An 18,767-nucleotide genomic window follows, 5' to 3' on the forward strand; every position below is an offset into this window, starting at 1 on the left:
TCCTGGCCCGGGAAGTTACTATGGAAATTAATTGATAACATTTTGGCCATATGTTACTCATTTTCTCTTGTTTACTCGTATTGGGTAAGGGAGGCGCGGTGGCCTCATGGTTAGTGCGCTCGTCTCCGGATCGAGCGGTCCGGGTTCGAGCCCTGGCCGGGGACATTGTGTTATGTTCTTGGGCAAGACCCTTTACTCTCACAGTGCCTCTCTCCACCCAGGTGTGTAAATGGGTACCGGCGACCTACAATGCTGGGGGTAACCCTGCGATGGACTAGCATCCCATCCAGGGGGGAGTAGAAATACTCCTAGTGGCTTCATGCTACAGAAACCGGGATAAGCTCCGGCCTGATGGGCCCCTTGACTCGTATGCAGACGTTACCTTACTCGTATTGGGTAGTAGGATTTTGTCTTCAATCAGATTTATAAACAAGTTCCAAAAGGCTCACCCAAAGCGAAAAAGAAAATCATGGAGCCGCCTCTAATAGTCTTCATGCAATATCTTTGACAGATTTTTGCTCCGGACAAACCTGAAGATATTGAGCCTAGATTCCTTCATTGGTCACAGCGTCCAAGATTCTCGAATGTGACGTATTTTCCTTTTTTTTTTTAAATAGAAATGCTATGTTTTAGAAGTGTTGTGGGAAAAATACAGCCGCTAACCTGATGCTGAACTTTTATTATTCTTTTCAGAATGATAAAAAACAGAACAATTACAAAAGTGATATATTTTTCAACTCGTTCAACTCAAGTCACAATACATCTGTCAGTAGATTTTATTTTGTTGTCACATGCTGTACTCTCTAAGCTTCTGTTAGTAGTTACCTTTAATACATGAATTAAGCTCCTCCCTTATTCCGAAGTTTCTTGCCTGTTCTCAGCCCTAACGTTGCATGGCTGCCTGTACGCACTCGCTAATCGCTAACCCTCCAACGTAGAAGCAAACTCGTACACACTCCTTGGTATAACAGGCGGGGAGGGTAAAGGAACCTCTCCTCTAGTCATTTTAATGAGAAATTCTTTTACTCAACCAAATGGCATATTTTTGGGAGCTTGGTGGTGAATTTAAACGTAAATTGCGTCATCACCGCGTTCAATAAGTCACGGCATCCTTGCAAAGCAGCTTTAGTAATATGAAAGATTTTCATTCTTATAATACTATATTAATTATTTGTTCGTTTAGTTAGGTAGACTTAGATGTTTTACTTTTACATTATGCTGAAGGAATATTTTTTGACGTGTATAAATACAGTTATCAACTCAATTCATCATCCACTTCATCCTCGACTCCCTCCCCCTCCCCCTCCCCCCTTTGTACATCACAGTGCTAATATAGCGATTTTAACCAAAAACATTGAGCACAAGGGGTGTGTTAAAGGTAAAGCCTCTGAAATAAAGCTTACCGGTACTTTTGCCCTTCTGGAGCCGAAAGGAGCGTGATAAGTGTCCACAGTCAATTGCGCATGACCGGAACACTGTTTGCAGCAAAATGGATTAGGCATTGAGCAGTCTATTAGTTGCAGGCAGTTATTCGCAGGTCACGTGGTGGGCTCTCGGCTAAAGAAAGAATGCATCGAATACTAATAAGAATTGCTATGATTTCCTTTGTAAACTAGCGCGTTATTATCTCCCAGGAATCCGGATGATACACAAGCAGAAGCTATTCGCATCCCTGAACCCTGGAGTGACAGCGGTAAATTACAGACTTCAGCTCTCTTGGCCTCGGGATTCAGAATGTTAGGCCGCAACTATACAGTGGCCAGGTTATTGCCATGTCCCCTTGGAACATTTTCAAATCCTTTCACCCAAGGAACTGGCAGATGCACAAATTGTTCCCCAGGTGAGCTGAAATGTCTACATTAAAGTTTAATTTTAAAAAATATATATATTATTCATAGCGGAGCCCCATACTCATACAGGAAGGAAAAGGAAGCCCATGAGTTAATTTTCTCATGGTTATCGTGGCTAGCGGTATTGCTCCTGGGCGCATACGCACGACGGCGACGACGACGACGAGTCGCGCAACATGGCGGCCATACTCCAAATAATAGGAGGACAGAGAGACATGCAGCCTTGGTTTACCGTGTACCTTTTTGATATTGGACATCCATGTTATGATCAATTGACACCTGTCAAAACAAGGTAACCGCTGACCAGTATCACGTTACCACATCACGGGCTCAAGTTCACAGCTCATTGAGGTCACCTGTTTTTTTGAAGTTGACCGCTGACCAAGCGCTGGTTTTCGATTAGATCGCGGGCTCATGTCTGGTTAACTTGTTTAAAACAGGGCAGGATTGTTCGGAAGCCGGTTAACGCTAACCCAGGATTAAAAGTTAACCGAACTTTTTAACTTTTTCTTCTATACAAATGTTGTTTTGCTGCTTTGTTTTGTGTATATGGTGATTATTAAAGCTCAAAACAGAAGGCCAAACAATATACAGAAAACCTCACCGCAAAGTTACACGAAATCAAAATTCTACCTTTCCATAGGTTAGCTTAATCGGGCTCTGAACAACTCGGCCCAGGAGCTACGCTTTTAGGCTGGCCTAAATCTATATATTAATATCATATCCTTCGACCTTAAGCCCTGATCAAACAGACTCGCAAGTAATAGCAAGCAGCCGCAAGTTGAACTTGCGTAGAGAGTTGCGTTGGGTGGCTAAACGGATTCGCAAGTTTCCTGGCAAGTACCCGCAAGTCGCAATAAAACGCATTTCAATGCAAACATATCCTGTAATTCATTGGCTAATAATAGGTTAATGGACACCTCTCGACTTGCGTTGACTTGGGTTGGGTGGCCAAACGGTGAAAAACTTGCGTCGACTTGCGTGCAAATTTGATCTCGGCCAAAGTGAGCGCAAGTCATCGCAGGTCAACGCAAGTGCACGCAAGGCCTGGCCAAAGGAGTCGCAAGTAGACGCAAGTTGAGAACTTGTGTCTACTTACGAGTCCATTTGGCCAGGGCTTTACGTTACACGGACACTTTAACTAGCTAGTAACCAAGACACTAGCCTCAGTCATTTTATTTTTTCAGTTTTGTTGTTCATCATAGCCTGATAATAAACACCCTAAATACCTAGGAGGGGCAGTTAACCATGGATATTGTCTCAGTCATAATTAACTTTTTTCTACGGGTGACTGCCCTGTGCACTATGGCAAAAAACTGTAAGATACATGCAGCTATTGCTGTTGAACGTTTTGGTACAGAATTCAATTAGATTGAGAACAACTCCCTCTGCAGGAGGATTCTACTCTGATGATGTCGGTTACGTTGGAGAAAGTTGCAAGAAATGTCCTGATGGATCTTTTGTCAAATTTGACAAAGCGCCAGGAACATCGAAGCAGGATTGCAAGTCCTGTCCTGAAGGTAACAATCGAACTCTCTTTGCTAAAGAAAATCATACATGATTTTGAATATTGCTGAAGGCATGTTCCCCTTAGCGTTACCTAATACGCCATCACTAAGTCTTAAATTACCCATTCGTGGCCTTGAGATATATCCGGACATTTCAATTAAATTTCTCCGAAAGGGGGCGTATGTTTTCCCACTTTTTTCAGGTATTCTCACGTTTTAAAAATGGAATTGATTGACTTTTTAACGCTGAGGCTTTTATCAGCTGGCCATTAATCCTCTGCCGAAATTTTGATGTTTTAAATTTTACTCCCACGTTAGTTGGCATTGGCCTAGCAAGGGCCGCCTGTTTTGACAGGCAGGCTGCGACAAATTTCAGCTTATAATACGAAAAATGATTGGAAAATACCATGCTTTTAGCATTCGTACTTCCTGCTGTAAAAATATTGATAAACCCACCAATTACTACTTTCCTCGCCATAGATACAAAGGTGACTTACCAAAATCGACTTTTAAGTCTGACTTTAACCCAAACAGCGTCAATGAATCTCCTAGCTCTCCACAATGTTGATGCCGAATTAAATGTCCCATTTCCTCTGACAGCTGTGCAGGAAGGAAAAGGGATATATCGTAAATAAGACATGTGATGATCGCATTACCGGCCACTCGCGTGGCCATTTTCTCAAGAACGCGAACGTTGAAACAAGATGATAAAAGAAAGGCATCTTTAGGTTGCGGTTCGTCATACATACAACTCCCCACTAGTAGGTTCGTAGTAGAGAATAACATGAAATTCTTCCGGATGCCGAGGGTACTCCCAGAAAAAATTGGGTTGTAGAGTGCGGCTGCTTCCCAAAACCCTTACTCTATTAAGACCAAAATCTGCGATTTTCCCTAATTTTTTTTTTATGTCCTGACCAAAAATTCGAAACCCTATTTAAGACCTGACCCTTAGATCAGTACCCTGTTTCAGGCCTGCCTTATAATGAGGTCCCTAGTTCAGACCAATGTTAAAAGCAATGTTTATATGTTTTTATCGGGTAGGATAGCTTCCTGAATAGCTTCCACTAAAAACAGACTCATTTCAAGACCAGAGAGCAAAAACCATAACCTATTGGAGACAAAATGGCCAAAACCGATACACTATTCCTGACGAAAACGGCCCTTTGTAATTTGGGGCTGCACATACCTATATAGCCCATATAAGGGTGTGCTCCCCGGGGAAGTTCTTCTTGCATTTGATGATCATTTTGGAGATGTCTATCAATAGGAGAAGGGAATCTGAGATTAAAAATAATGGGATTAAATATATCACGCCTTTTTTTAAGATGAGCCTTGTTACTTTAGACATGATTTCATGGACATCTGAATAAAATACAGAAAGTGTTGGCGTATACGTTTTATCCATCTAGAACAGGTTCACTTATAAAAAAACAACTGTAGAGGAATTCACTAAAACAATAACTTTCTGCAACACTTGTCAAAATTCAACAGGAACGGAAACTGATTTCTTCGCTGGACATCGTGCTTGCAAATGTTTGGAAGGATTTTATCGAACACACATGTTTGAGAAATGTCACAAATGCGTAGGAGGACTGACTTGCAGAGATGACTACGCTTCTTTAAAATCTGGTTATTGGTGGGAATGGCGGAACAAGACACAGAAAGATCGCTACAGACAGTTCATCGCGAATCTCCTGGCAGTTTTGCCAGCATTAGATGCTTCCAGCGTTCAGTACCCTTTTCCGATCCCAACGCCTTACAGGTGTCCAAGAGAGAAATCTTGCCAGGGCGGTTTGCATTCCCTGTGTGAAACTGGTTACGAAGGTCCACTCTGTGCAGTTTGCAGCTCAGGATACTATAAGCAGTTCCAAACTTGCGTCCAATGTCCTTCAAAGAAGTGGATGGTGGGACAGCTGTCGATCATTGTAGCTATTGCAATTATAATTACTGCAATTTCACTGTGGACTAGCAAGAGAAACAAAAGGAAAGGAGAAAAATATCCCTTAATAGACATGTTCTTTTCCAAACTTAAGATCGTAATTGGCTTCTATCAGGTCACACATGGCTTACTTCAAGCTTTCTCCTACATAAAATGGCCAGGCTCCTTGCAAGTAATTGCGAAATATTCAGAAATACTCCAGTTAGATGTACTTCAGATTGCACCGATAGGCTGCCTAATCACTGGTATTCAAGTCAATGCCTTTAAAAGTTTGCTTGCAATTATGGTAATAAATGCTGCTGCCATAACTGTTTCTGTTGCTGTTTACGAAGTGCGTAAAGCAATAATTTTATGGAATCCCAACCTACAGAACAATGACAAGTCAAGAAAAATTTCAGAAACAAAAGAGTTCGTGGTCAGGAATTTGTTCTTTCTCTTGTACGTGACTTACCTGAGTACGTGCGCCCAGACAGCCAGTGTCCTACCGATAGCCTGCCAGAAACTTTGCCGTGATGATAAAGAAGAATTGTGCCTCAAGTACATGAAAGCGGATTACAGCATAAAATGCCAAGGTACAAAGTACAATCATTGGCTTATTGTAGCGTATATCTCTACTGCTTACATCATTACACTCCCGGTCTCTTCATTCATTGTGCTTTGGAGGAAGCGAAGAGCAATGGTAGCCGCTATGGACCCCGACGAACTTCAGGGTCCAGGCACCGGCATGGAATTGATCTCAGGATTGCGCTTCCTTTTCGAAAACTACGAACATCGCGCGTGGTATTGGGAATTAGTTGAGACGTCTCGTAAAGTAATCCTCACATCTGGGCTGATTCTTGTAGGAAAAGAGAGCAGGTCCTACATTGGTTTGGCATGGGTCATTGCTGGGATGTACGGGATGCTATTCTCATGGATCAAACCCATACGAGATGTAACCGAGAACAGATTGATGGCGACGTCCCTTGCTGTTACTGTCTTCAACCTTGGTGTTGGAGCTGTGAGTAGAATTCCCGCGGAAAATATATCAGTCTCCATCGGCACGGACATGGACGCGGTCTTATTCAAGATTTTGGTACTTGGAGCAAATACTTTGGTTATTGGCCTACTTGTAGGTAAGATAATAATACTATTAGCACGTGGATCGAACTTAACAGAACATTTACAAATTAGCATGCGTTCTTGCTATTTAGAACGAGGTGAGCTGGGAAGGAGATAAAATAAATTCCATTTTAAAAGCTTTTCAAACGTTAAAGACTTCATGTAATTTGTTTTTATTGTGCTGTTTCTATCCAAGACAGAAATTTCTTCTGTTTAGGCGTGTCGTGTTAATTGCATATTTCGAAGGAGCTGGCATGATTGCAATTTTTCTCTGATTTTCATCGGCGTTCATGCAAAACTGGTAGTAGTTAGACATATATCGTCTCTCTACTCATAGTTAATAGAGAGGACTGGTTATGAAGCCCGGTAAACATCGAATGAGCTAGCATACAAAGATCTCAAGATTTAGCACACTCTTTTGTTTTGCGCTCATACATTATGTATGACTTACGTAACCAAAACACTCCTCATGATTGGTTAGTTCGTCAGCACGGAGTAAACAACTATTGTGTTTTGTGTGCGGTCAAGACCAAAAAAGCGAACAAAAACATGCAACAAATTAAAGTAAACGTTCCCCTCTATTAACTATGGTATACTGCTTGATCCCGGCTCAGTTGACTTTTTAGATTGAGAGACCGAAACTTCAGAGTGTTTTAAGCGTGAGTGCGAGACGTTCACACTCTTAGAATTCAAGCCCCAGATTTAGTTGAGAGCTAGAGCGAGCTTGAACAGCCTTTTAGCGTGCTTCTTCGAACTGGCTGGGACTGGAAATTCGATTATAACACACTACCCCCTGCCGAGGGTAAATAAAGGTTATATATTTTTTATATTTTTATGCTATGTTATGATATCCTAGGACAAAATAACTGTTTTTCTGGCGCCAAAACGGGAGTTGGGTAAGGTTTTGTAGCTTTTTGTGGAATTCAGACAATTAAGGAGAAGTTAGGATTAACTTTTTCTCGGAAATTTGTAAGTTACTTCACTGAAATTCAATATCAAGTGACGAGAAGACGTCATTTCTAAAAAAAACAGATAAACCAACGAATCGGGACTTCGAGACCCTTAGCCTTGAGAATACTCGAGACTTTGAGACTGCCAGACGCACATAACCGCTAAAAAGAAGACTGCAAGAACCGCGAAATTCGACTAAAATTTTGCGAGACCCAGATTTTTAAAGGACCATTCGCCATCCCTTCAGTTCCTAGGCCTGGCAAAGTATGAGCAAAATCGATCTTTTTTTTTTTCACTGTGGGTACATTTTCGCATATTTTTTTCTGTTTTTTCCAAACACTCACTCTTAAGGCATAAATTTCTCTATCTAAATTTAAGAAAAATTGTATTCCACACTTGCTACATACATTGAATTTTTTTAAATATTATTTTTCGAATCAATTTTGGAGGGCTCCTGACATATTTAAAATTTATGCCCTTGATCTGATAGTTTGCGCCATGTAAATCTCATTAAAGGGATGATTGTTTTCAATATATCACAATTCTTTACGTTACATAAATGAGTACTGGAGATTTATTTCTACCTGACGTAAGATTAGTCGCAGATTTTCTTTCAGCGTTTTTCAATGTCAGTCGTTGTTAATCTCCAGGCTATTGTAACTCATATTAAGAAGTATTTAAAATAAAATCACAAGTATTCTATATTGGCGGCGAATGTCCACTAGCCGTGAAGAAACAAATCTTCGTTCTGAGCCTGGGTGAAATGGCACTGAGCACCACTGTTTCAGAATTTATTCAATTTAATTCAATTTTAATTTATATTCTCACAAACATTAATTTCACAGAGGTGTCAGAAAAAAATAGATTACATATAAAAATACGAATTACATATAGAAGATGCTAGATACCACTAATGAAATAATTTACAATTGTGATTAAAAAATAAAGTGTTCAAGAGAGAAAGAAAAGGAGATAAAAGAAGACAAATAGTTTTAATACAAGGTTGACTGCTTGGAGTTTGGGACACCTAAATAGTTTATGGAACTAATCGAATAGGTGCCCCAAAGTAACTAAATTTAGCAGAAAGAATACAGTATTAAATAAACAATTTAGGTTAAAAGTATTTCTTCAAGATCTGACTACAAAAAATACTTACATTTGAACTCAACAACTAGTACTGTTATTATAACTGTCAATAATGTTTTTAAATAGTTTCTTTTTTAAGTTTTTTTATAGTTTTTTTACAGTATATGAAAGTAATCCTTTCCTTAATTCCTTCAGAGAAAGATGTTTATTTTCAGTGTATTATATTACCTATGACGCCTCTTTTGGCTTATGATGTTATGCCAAACTGCTTGATTTCTCGTTTATTTCAGTCCAGTACTTAGTGTTCCTGTATGGATACATCAAAGAATGGCGCAAAAATCCACATTGGTCCTTCTCATGCTGTCTGGCTTTGCTTGTTCCTCTCAATGATTTGCAGGGAGAATTGCGTGTATTAGCAGAAGCAAACATTCTTAAAGGCCAGCTGGAAATCGAACAAGTTGAGAAGCCCAGCATCCTCTCTGCCATGCAAGACAGTGGAGCCATCGATGTCACTCTTGAGGAAGGTGATGATGACAACATGAAGATACAAGAAGAACGTCATCAAGATGCCGTCTACAAGCACACAAGACGTCATCAAGGCACCCAGACAGAAATATGTTTGGTTCCTATCACTGATGTCCTGTTAGATGGGCCAATGACCGACTCAAATGGAGAACGGAAGTGAGTAATTAGATCTGGGTGGGTCATCCGGTCAGTATGTGTCAGTCAATCAGTCAGTCCGACAGTTAGGTAGTTCTTCTCGCGCCATAAAAAGATATTACGTGAGGAGAAATACCTGTTCGAATTCTATTGAACCCCAGATCGAGTAGGTTCTTTGCCATTGAGAGACGTGGAAACACAGACTTTCTTCTCTTTGGCTGCCCTGACGTTAAATGTGAGAACAAAAAAATTAACAAACGAAACCGAATCCAAAGTTTTTGCACGCAGTAACGAAAATGGCAGATTGGACAAAATTTTGTGGACGATATTGACGGATTTGACGAAATTTTATATCTCAGTGGAAGTTTTGTTAATAGTGCAAATCTGACAAAATTTCGCCAAAGTTGTTGACAAAATAATTTCAGAAAGTAGAGATCCCTTGTGCCGAAGGGCTCCTGAAAGTTGGCGAATTTACCAAAAACGACGAGTTTGGTTAAAGCCGGACAAATCTGACGAAATTACGCCAAGGCTGTTGACTAAATTATATGGGTGAATAGAGATTACTCAAATAGATGGGCCCCAAAAAGCTGACAAAAAATGGAAAAAACGACGAATTTGCCGAAAATGACAAATCTGACGAAATTTTTTTATATAAGGCTGTTGACAAAATTATTTAAGTAAATAAAGATCACTCGGCTAAAAGGGCCCAGAAAGTTGATGAGTGTGGCGAGAACGACAAATTTTGCAAAAGTGGCAAATCTGAAGAATTAAATTTCGTCGGGCCTGTTGACAAAATTATACAAGTGAATAGACATTTGTTGACTAGAAAGGCCCCACACAACGCAAACAAATTAATGTGGCTAAAGTGAGGAATTTGAAGAAAGTCAGTGGCAAATTATGACAAAACTTCCTGAAGCCTGTTGGCAAAATTATACTAGTAAATAAACATTTCTTATCTAACGAACAAGCAGAAAGTTGACGAAAACGACGAATTTGGTTAAAGAGGCACATTTGATGAACTTTTACTAAGCCTTTTCACAAAATTGGTCAAGTTAATAGACAATTTACATGTGAATGGAAAGGGTTTGTAGAAAAGAACCATGAATTTGGAATAGTTGATAATGCCTTGCCATATATACATTGCTTTCCATTCCACTGGGGTAACACGCTTTAGAACGAGGAAAACACATATCCCTCTTTACTCGGGTAACAGGCTTTTACGACAAGGAAAATACATCCTGGGGCTCAGACAACATTCATTCATAACGAGGGAAACACATACGGACGAAATTTTGGCAATTTCGTCAAAAATCGTCAAAATCGCCAAAATCGTCAAAATTGTCAAAATGTTAGAAACCGTCTCTGATGAGACAATTTGCATAATCCTCGCCAAAATCGTATCTGTGAGATAATTATAATAGTTATGGCTGGCGAAAAGTCGCCAAAATCGTCAATTCCGCCATGCTGATTTGGCTTCGACAAATTTGACTAAAATTCGCCAAAACTGTCAAATCCATGAAAATTCACTAATTTTGACGAAATCTGAAATCGTGAAATCTGCCAATAATTTAGTTACTGCGTGCATTTCTGGACATAAGTGCAATATAGTCATAGGCGTTGATGTCGGTGCTAGCTTTTGCTTATGATTGTTCTGCACGTGTAAGGAGCGGGTGAACTGGTTGTTTACAAAGCAGATTTCAAGTTGTATCGGCAGGCCTTCAATAAATGGATGTTATTTGCCTGCCGGGAGGCCCGTATAATGAAAAATCTGTGACCGAGGTCTGTACAGCAACGATCAGAGAGGTAAACCCACTGAAATTGACTCACTTTTTACTTAAAATTGTACAGAAAGAGACACACAGGATTACGCGCCATTACAGCGTCAAGCTGCAAACAGCCAAACAAACTCTTACAACTTCAAAACACTCAATTGAATTTACTTACATTAACTTTCCTTGCCATTTAAAAGTGAATGGAGATGAACTTGCGTTGATTGAGTTAATCATCGATGGAAGTGTAAAAAAGACAAAAGATTGACGATTACCGCTAATTCCTTCCTAAAAATAGATCAACACGACGATTCCGCGCAGGGTGGGAAAATTCCGCCCTCTCCCGGAACCAGTCAGAACGTAGCATTTGTTGAATTCCGCCCGCTCACGAGCTGAGAAAAAAATAAATGTTTTATCCATCAACTTTATATTATTTTTGTCATAAACAAAAAGCTAACTTTTTCTTCAAGGTCTCAGGGGTCTATCCAACCAAACAGGAATTGCAGCTTTGACAAGGAAGAAAAGAGCAACTCGAAAGACGCCGCTGGGAAAGAAGCGACCAATAATACCAAGTAGTTACTAACGCAGTCTGTTCACAGATTTGAATTCTACTTTCGAATTGTAAAACCAGTATTTTGCAAAAGATCGCAGCGAGTAAAATATTGTTTTTAACACGAGAAAATGCAATTCACATCTTCAAGTCACCGTGTGATTTCCTTTTTATTAGAGACTTTTAGATCCACGGGTAGGGGTCACGTGACCAGAGCCAGATGTCATGTTTGAGGTTTTCGACTCGCGTTTTTCACGTAAATCATTTACCTCCGCATTTAGTGCCTTGCATTTTATTTTATGCCTCGAACAAACGCTGGAATCGAATAAAGTAACCCTTTTTCTACAAATTGGTTCAAATTTTTAGGCAATTTCCTAACCTTTTGTTTTTGTTTATAGAAAGGCACTGTTCATTAGTGGAAATCCAATATGGCGGCGGTTTAAGTCGATGTCTTTTATGCTTTATTTCTTTAGAAAGCTACGCATGATAGAAAACGCAATGTTTAATTTTTTTTCTTTTTTTCTTTTTCTTTTTTGGCCTAATTTTGACAATTTCCAGTGCTTTGACAAGATGATTTCTATTCGCTCCAGTTTACTCCAATCTAAAGCGACAAACGTACGAACGGCGAACAGCAAACGTCTAACCTCAAATCCCAGTTACACGTTTGCGGTAAAGGTGGATCTAAAGGACTCTCATTTTATAGACAAACTGACTTTCTGCAAAAACAAACGTGAAAAAGCGAGAAATGATGTCATCAATGTCATCAGAAATTAGCATATGGGAGGTACGCCAATCGTTTCCCCGATGTAGTTTCGTATGAACTTTACGAGTGATGCGTTTTCCAGTAAAACACTGGTGTCTATTAGAATAATGGTTTATCTCAATTATCTCAATTGGGAATAGAGGTATATATCTCGACCCGAACAGAGTTTTCTCTTTATTCCTAGACAACATTTCAGTTCATTTAAGACTGAGTGAGTAACGTATAATTTTATTTAATCAAGTTATCGCAGGCTTATACTATCCATGCAAGCAGAGGTCAGGCTTCGTAATGAAAACTCTAATCTTCTGGCATTAAAGAACTTGTCTTTACTTACGCCGTTGACGCGTAAATGTGCTGTAATGAAATGTCTTTTTGTTTTCAGTGTTAGTGACAAATTTAAACACTGTTTCAATTTGAAGAAACGAATGCGATCACGAATTTAGTAACAACAATGGAGCCTTTTCACTGCATTTAAAATCCAGTCGACAATACTCAAAGCTAGCCATCAATATGTAGTTACGAGATACAGCGTTCCATTTCATTAGTCGACCATTGCATTTTTTTCTGCTGGCGGGGGTGGGGAGAGGGGATGCCTGCCAAGGGTTGTGCGAAAGTAGAAGTAGCTCTAGAAGTGAATATAAGTTGGATTTTGACAACTCTATATGGCGTGGTTTTGTTATATTGTAACTGGCACGTGATTAACACGACAATTAAAAATATCCAGATGCAGTTCGGGCTCTTTTTCAGTGAAACCCGCCTTAAGGAATTAAACCCCGTTAATAAGGCCACCTCGTAATTACGACCACGTTATTCTGGCCCGTCCAAAAGCTCAGTCAGTCATTTTCTTATTTAAAGAGCTGGCTAGTTGGTCAACGGATTAACGGGATTCCATTATTCCCTTCTCCATGGGCTGTCAATATAGTGTAACCCTATTGATAGTCATCTGTACACCTTTCGGAGAGGAAAAAGGGAATAAAGTTATCTAACAGTTATATCTGTATTTATCTTAGACTAATACCAATCTATTCATCACGTATTGTATTACATATATTCAATGTACAAGCGGAAATAAAAAGGCCTTCAAAGCCAGTACGTATTTGTTCTATTTTGTTCCTTTCACGAATTACCCATTTTGTATAGTTAATCGTATGAATGCAACTGCGAGTAAGCATTTACACTACGAGTAGTGGTTTTGAAAAATTCTCTCAAAACTGCACGAACCTTGATCCAGTGTAATTTGAAAGAATTTTTTTCAGTTAAATATCACGAGTAGCGTAAATCTCTAATTGCTCGAACTTTCATAGGATTACTCATCAAAAACGTGCAAATTTATTTTTCTTGTGGGAGTCTCCATGTTAACTAATAAAGGATATAATTATATAATTACAATTCTTTGTCTTATGTTACAGTAATCAAATTCAGAGGTAGACAAAATTCAGAAAGAGGGGACCGAATTTATGCAAGACGACAACCTCACACTGACTTCATGTTGATATCCTGAATATTCGCTAGAGAGACAGTTGATTGCAATCTTTAAAGGAGAACGGAAGGCTACAGGGTATAATTTTTGAAATGATCTGAAATTGTAGAAAGAACGTAAATTACAAAGAATCGATTGAAAAAAGTTCATATTTCAGTGCAAATCAAATAGAAAACGAAGAGAACTCGCCAGAATTGAACATCCGCCATTTTGTTAGCATTCTCTTCCGGTTACTTCCAAATAAGGATTACCGTCCGCCATCTCGTGACGTCAAAGCGCTCATGCTTTCTTTCCTACTTTGCGTGCTCGCCTCCGCGTGCTATGTTTTGGTGTTCTCGCCCTTCATTAGTCGTGATTAGTCGCGGATTTTCGCAGCTATATTGTGTATAGTTTGGAACAACAGAACGCTTGATAATACAGTTACAAAATATGGCTGAGTTTGAACCCTATTCCTTCGAACCCATGCGAAATTTCTCGGATTCCGATGGAGAAAATACAGCTGACGGCCAGAACGAGCTTGCAAGGAGGGGAAATACCTCTTGGTGTAATTGCGAGCTTTGTGAAAACTGGGAAAATCAGCAGGAGAGAAAGTGTGTTTGCTGCCATGAGATCGAAGAAGCCATGACAAAAATATCAGGTGAAATATTGTTGATTAGAAGGATAATAAATTTCATGAAACGATTCATTCACTGTTTTGATTTAGTCCTTGTATTTTCGCTTATGAAAACCCAGCCATTTGTTTTCCATTTGCCATTGCTGCTTTTTTATTATATGACTTAGATTTAGAGGACGATCCCCCTATTCGCTGTATAAGTCGTCATCCTGATTTCGAAACTGTATGTTTGCGAAGAGAAGTGTTGGAGACGGCCATTGTTGGTTTGAGTCAGGCGCGTGGCATACGAGCGCCACGGGAACTTGCTAATGTGTACGTACCACATCTCCAACATTGTTAATCGTTGTGCTCTTTTCCTGGGATAATGTAGATTAGATCAATTTGCCACAGGCACTCTGTATGTCACAAATTCTGTAAGGACGTTAAAACGTTTAATTGTCATTATAATACAAAATTCAGTTTGAGATACTTGATTAGCCCTATCAATACTGCAACACAATTTTGAAAGATATAAGTAGCTAAACTACACGAATCGTTTTAGTAACTGTAGACTTAGTGAAAGAATTATTCGTTCATTGAACTCAGTCGACTACATTTTACACACACGGCCATTGCCTAAATTTCCTGTAGGTTCTACGAAATGAAATTAATAAACTGAAGCGACTGACAGTTCTGTGTAGCTACACCCCGATCAGCGGGTGATAGCAAATTGTCACGGCAATTGCAATGACCTTTCAGCCTTCCTTTCCATCATAACTTGAGCAAATTTGAAAAGATTTTGCGATACACGTTTCATTCGTATGTTTTCTTTTTGCAGCAATTATCGTTACGCAGCTTACCGCCAGTTTACTTGGTGGGTACATGACAGACTGGGGAGATACGTGAGAAAAATAATCCCTGCTTGTGTAGTGAAAGCAATACGAGCCGTGTATCCAAACGCAGATGGGAATTACACGGGCTTTCGCACCCCTGATGAAAGTTACTCAGAAGTGGAATTATCCTGGATACAGGAGATTGTTAGAAATTAAATATAAATCATTCAGTTAGTTCCCTGTATTAAAACGAGATCTGTGCTTCTCTAGCAAGTCGTTCTTGGGTGGCCTGGGGGTTGGAGCGATGTTCGCGGCGGCGGGTTTGGGAGGTAGCAGGGGAACTTCAATGTCACCTTTCTTGAATGCAAGGAGAGAAACCATTAAATCATTTAAAAATGCGTACGATTTTTCCTCGTATTGCGGCTTTGCAATCCACCCAACACTTCCCTTGGGGGAGACAAATTTGTGTTTCTTTGCACCCTCCTTGGTTTGGCCTTGGCTCCTTCCTACGTTGTGGTTGTGGTCAAGAACAGCTAACTGGGTGCGAGCCCTCATGCCATCATATGAGTAGTGCTGCACTTTTTGGCAGTACTTCTTTGCCATGAGGCCATGGTACATTTCTAAAACGCCAGTGTGGATAAACTCGGCTAGCATGCCGATGTCCTTTAGAAGCGACTTGTTCAAGACTACCTCCTTCAGGGTGTCATGAGCAGGGCTTCCAACCTTTAACCAGTCTTTCCTTCTCTCTGTTTCTCTTGGGATGGGTGGGTGTGCACACTGGTGGAAATGCTGACATCCGTCCCAGTGGTGGATATTAGCCGTGTGGTAAACGATGGATTTCCATCGTGCCGCACAGTCGGTAGCATTGCCCTGCGAGGTTTTTGCACACCACCAGAGGTGAGTTATGATGGAGTGTATCCAGGGTTTCAATGCCGCACATGGCTTTGATTGAGCCTTTTTGGATAGCTTCTTCTGAACAGACTTTGCTAAATGCCAAACATCGAAGTTGTGTTTGATGTGCGGCCTCTCTTTTTTCATGTGCGCTCTGACTTGCACGTGCCTATCCGTAGCAAGCTTTGCAATAGCCACTTGTTCCCGTTGTAGGTGATCTAGGCAACGTTTTAGGCCCTCCAGCTCCATCGCATTTGAATTTTTGACCTCTGTTACCTGGACCAGAGAGAAGTCAAGAAGTTTAGATGAAGCTGTGTTCACAATGCTGTACGTGCCGTATTTAGCCGAGTGGCCTGGGCTGTCACAGCGACCATCACCTCCTGCTACAACCTCGGTGTTTCTCACTTCGTTAAGAATATCCACTTGATGCTCAGCAAATTTTTTGTTAACAATGGGGAAGAGGTACTTTTTCTGAGTAGAACTAAAATTTCTCTGGCTAAGAAATTGGACGTTGGTTGCCTTTGTAAAATTAGCAATATTGCTGTAATCGTTGCCGATAAATAGAATTCCAGCGCTGAACAGCAAATTTCCAGCGGCCATTGAACTTACAAACGGCTGTGTTTGCCATCGTAATGGTTGATCACAGCAACCAAGGCATTCAATAGTCGCAAGAGACCCCTTGGTTTTTAATGATGCTTTTTCCAAGTTCCGTCCACAGTTTGGACAGTGCACGTGACGAGAAAAAAGCTCTTTTAGTTTGCTTTCAAATACCAAGAACTTTCGCTCTTGGTGAAGATCACCGCAATCTTCATTTAGCCAGTTCGTGGACTCCTTTTCCTCGTCATCGTCAGGAATTTCAGTTTTTATATCGAAATCCTCGTCTTCGGAGTCGAAACTTTCACTAAATTCGCTAACTTCATAATCACTTAGGTCCGACATGTCCGATTCTTCATGATCCGAAACATCGGATGGAATCCACTCATCTTCAATTTCCTCTTCTTGGCAGTCAATTTGAGGAAAATCCGATGTGTCAATTTCGGAGAAATCCAACGTCCTCTTGCATTCTGGAAAATCTTTGCCAGAAACCCTAGGGACTTGCTCAGCGGGCACAACAGGGGAATCACTTAAGAGAGCGGCATAGCTGTGGTCATTCGCTACAGCGTGACGAACGTCTGCTAAGGGAATGGATTTAAATTTATGAGGTGAATGCACAACAAAAGGTAAATCTGTTTGACAGGCTTGGTCCACCATTGTTATTTCAGTGTCAGTAGAGGCATCCACCAAAACTATCTTTGAAATAGGTAGTTTTCTCCTCTTCCTTTGTGGTTTTTCTTTGTCACCGAAAGTCTGACTGACATTGTAATCAGGAACCGCAGAAGTCGTGACATTTGCATCTTGAAAAGGCTGCGCGACTTTCGCTCTGGATTGGCCCGACTCTTGCGAATTACTATCGCAAGCATCCAGTATTTGATTGAGGGCCTAAAATAGCAAATACAATTTTGTGAACGAAGGATAATTTGTTTAAAGCTTGCTTGCCAGAAAAGTAACACGGCGGCCAAAAGGTCACGTCAGGTCATATCAGTAGAGTCAGTTTTACACCGCGAATACATGACTTACCTCTTCGTGTAGAGCTCTATTTCTTCGACGCTCGCTGGACGGCCTTAGGCTTAACTTTTTTGTGTGTTGAAACAAAGTTGGAACGGCATCCTCTTTTAAGCGACGTCTGCTTAAATTGTCTGGCAAAATATCTAGTCGGTACTCACTTGCAAAACACGTGGGCTCAAAGTGTTCGGAACAGACGTGGCAGTGCTTCATTTGGGGCAAATTTTCTCTCTTTATCTGAGCAAGCCATTTGCTTAAAAGGCCTTTATCTTTTAAGGGAAGGCGATGAAAGCTTATTCCTCTTTTAGAATCTCTAGGTGATCTATTGGAACAGCCTACGGCAATGCAGTGAACCATTTTCCATCCGAGCAAAAAAATTAAATTTGGCGCGAACGCAAGTGAGCGCAATGACGTCATGCCATGCAGCCCAGCCTTCAACATGGCGGTCAAAATGGCGGACCTACATAGTAGGAATGTCGTGAGCAATTTTCCAGTCAAAACGCGTTAAGAAAGGACAAATATGGACAAATACTGCAATTTTTACTCAAAACAAACTATTTGCTCTGTTGCAAATATGCAACGATAACTTCGTTTTTCACCTTCCGTTCTCCTTTAACAAAAGTCAATCTACGAAAAAAGGGAATTCACGGCCCCGTCGGTTCCTATGAAATCTGCCCATGAAATCAAGACGCAATATTCATTTCATTATCACACCATCATACAGCTCTACTAGTGCAATCCTACAGAAGCTAAGATGTCCGTGCAAGTTGAAATGCCTGGAGCCAGACATATGAGAAAGGTGTCCAATACAAAAAAAAAACGCAGTCTTTTTCACGCACATCAATTCATTTAGTGAATGCAATTCAGTCCAATAGGCCTTTTAATTTCATGGTTAGATTTTCTTACTTGACAAATTACTCATTTATTTAATTTTGGCGCAAAATTTTAGCGTTAATTTATAATTATGAAATTACAAAATCACAAAATTGCATGGCAACGTACGTGTTTTGGGAGGCGTGGTGATCTCATGGTTAGTGCGCTCGTCTCTGGATCGAGCGGTCCGGGTTCGAGCCCTGGCCGGGGACATTGTGATGTGTTCTTGGGGAAGACACTTTACTCTCACAGTGCCTCTCTCCACCCAGGTGTGTAAATGGGTACCGGCGAACTTGATGCTCGGGGTAACCTTGCGATGGAA

General features: G+C 40.4%; 3 protein-coding genes across 3 annotated transcripts in view; 2 read left to right on the plus strand and 1 right to left on the minus strand.

Annotated features, from left to right (window-relative positions):
* LOC145484669 (uncharacterized) overlaps nt 1-18,767 on the minus strand; it is a 335,301-nt gene that overhangs the window by 134,964 nt on the left and 181,570 nt on the right. The gene's annotated exons all lie outside the window — the stretch shown is intronic.
* On the plus strand, nt 1,302-9,227 carry LOC145484588 (uncharacterized). Its single transcript, XM_081463183.1, has 4 exons — nt 1,302-1,840; nt 3,245-3,370; nt 4,850-6,409; nt 8,723-9,227. Exons 1-4 carry the CDS (start codon nt 1,735-1,737, stop codon nt 9,115-9,117), a joined length of 2,187 nt encoding a protein of 728 aa, XP_081319309.1. The 5' UTR covers nt 1,302-1,734; the 3' UTR covers nt 9,118-9,227.
* Nucleotides 14,084-15,295, plus strand: LOC145485506 (P2X purinoceptor 7-like). Its single transcript, XM_081464169.1, has 3 exons — nt 14,084-14,291; nt 14,435-14,579; nt 15,085-15,295. The coding sequence occupies exons 1-3, from the start codon at nt 14,084-14,086 to the stop codon at nt 15,293-15,295; spliced, it is 564 nt and encodes a 187-aa protein (XP_081320295.1).

The sequence above is a fragment of the Orbicella franksi genome, chromosome 4, assembly GCF_964199315.1.
Source record: "Orbicella franksi chromosome 4, jaOrbFran1.1, whole genome shotgun sequence".
NCBI classification, from domain to species: Eukaryota; Metazoa; Cnidaria; class Anthozoa; order Scleractinia; family Merulinidae; genus Orbicella; species Orbicella franksi.

Coding starts and splice junctions, on each gene's coding strand:
- LOC145484588 (XM_081463183.1), top strand. CDS start 1,735: ATGTTAGGCCGCAACTATACAGTGGCCAGGTTATTGCCATGTCCCCTT. Junction 1,841..3,244: donor ATGCACAAATTGTTCCCCAG/GTGAGCTGAAAT, acceptor CTCCCTCTGCAG/GAGGATTCTACTCTGATGAT. Junction 3,371..4,849: donor TTGCAAGTCCTGTCCTGAAG/GTAACAATCGAA, acceptor AAAATTCAACAG/GAACGGAAACTGATTTCTTC.
- LOC145485506 (XM_081464169.1), top strand. CDS start 14,084: ATGGCTGAGTTTGAACCCTATTCCTTCGAACCCATGCGAAATTTCTCG. Junction 14,292..14,434: donor AGCCATGACAAAAATATCAG/GTGAAATATTGT, acceptor TATATGACTTAG/ATTTAGAGGACGATCCCCCT. Junction 14,580..15,084: donor CCACGGGAACTTGCTAATGT/GTACGTACCACA, acceptor TTCTTTTTGCAG/CAATTATCGTTACGCAGCTT.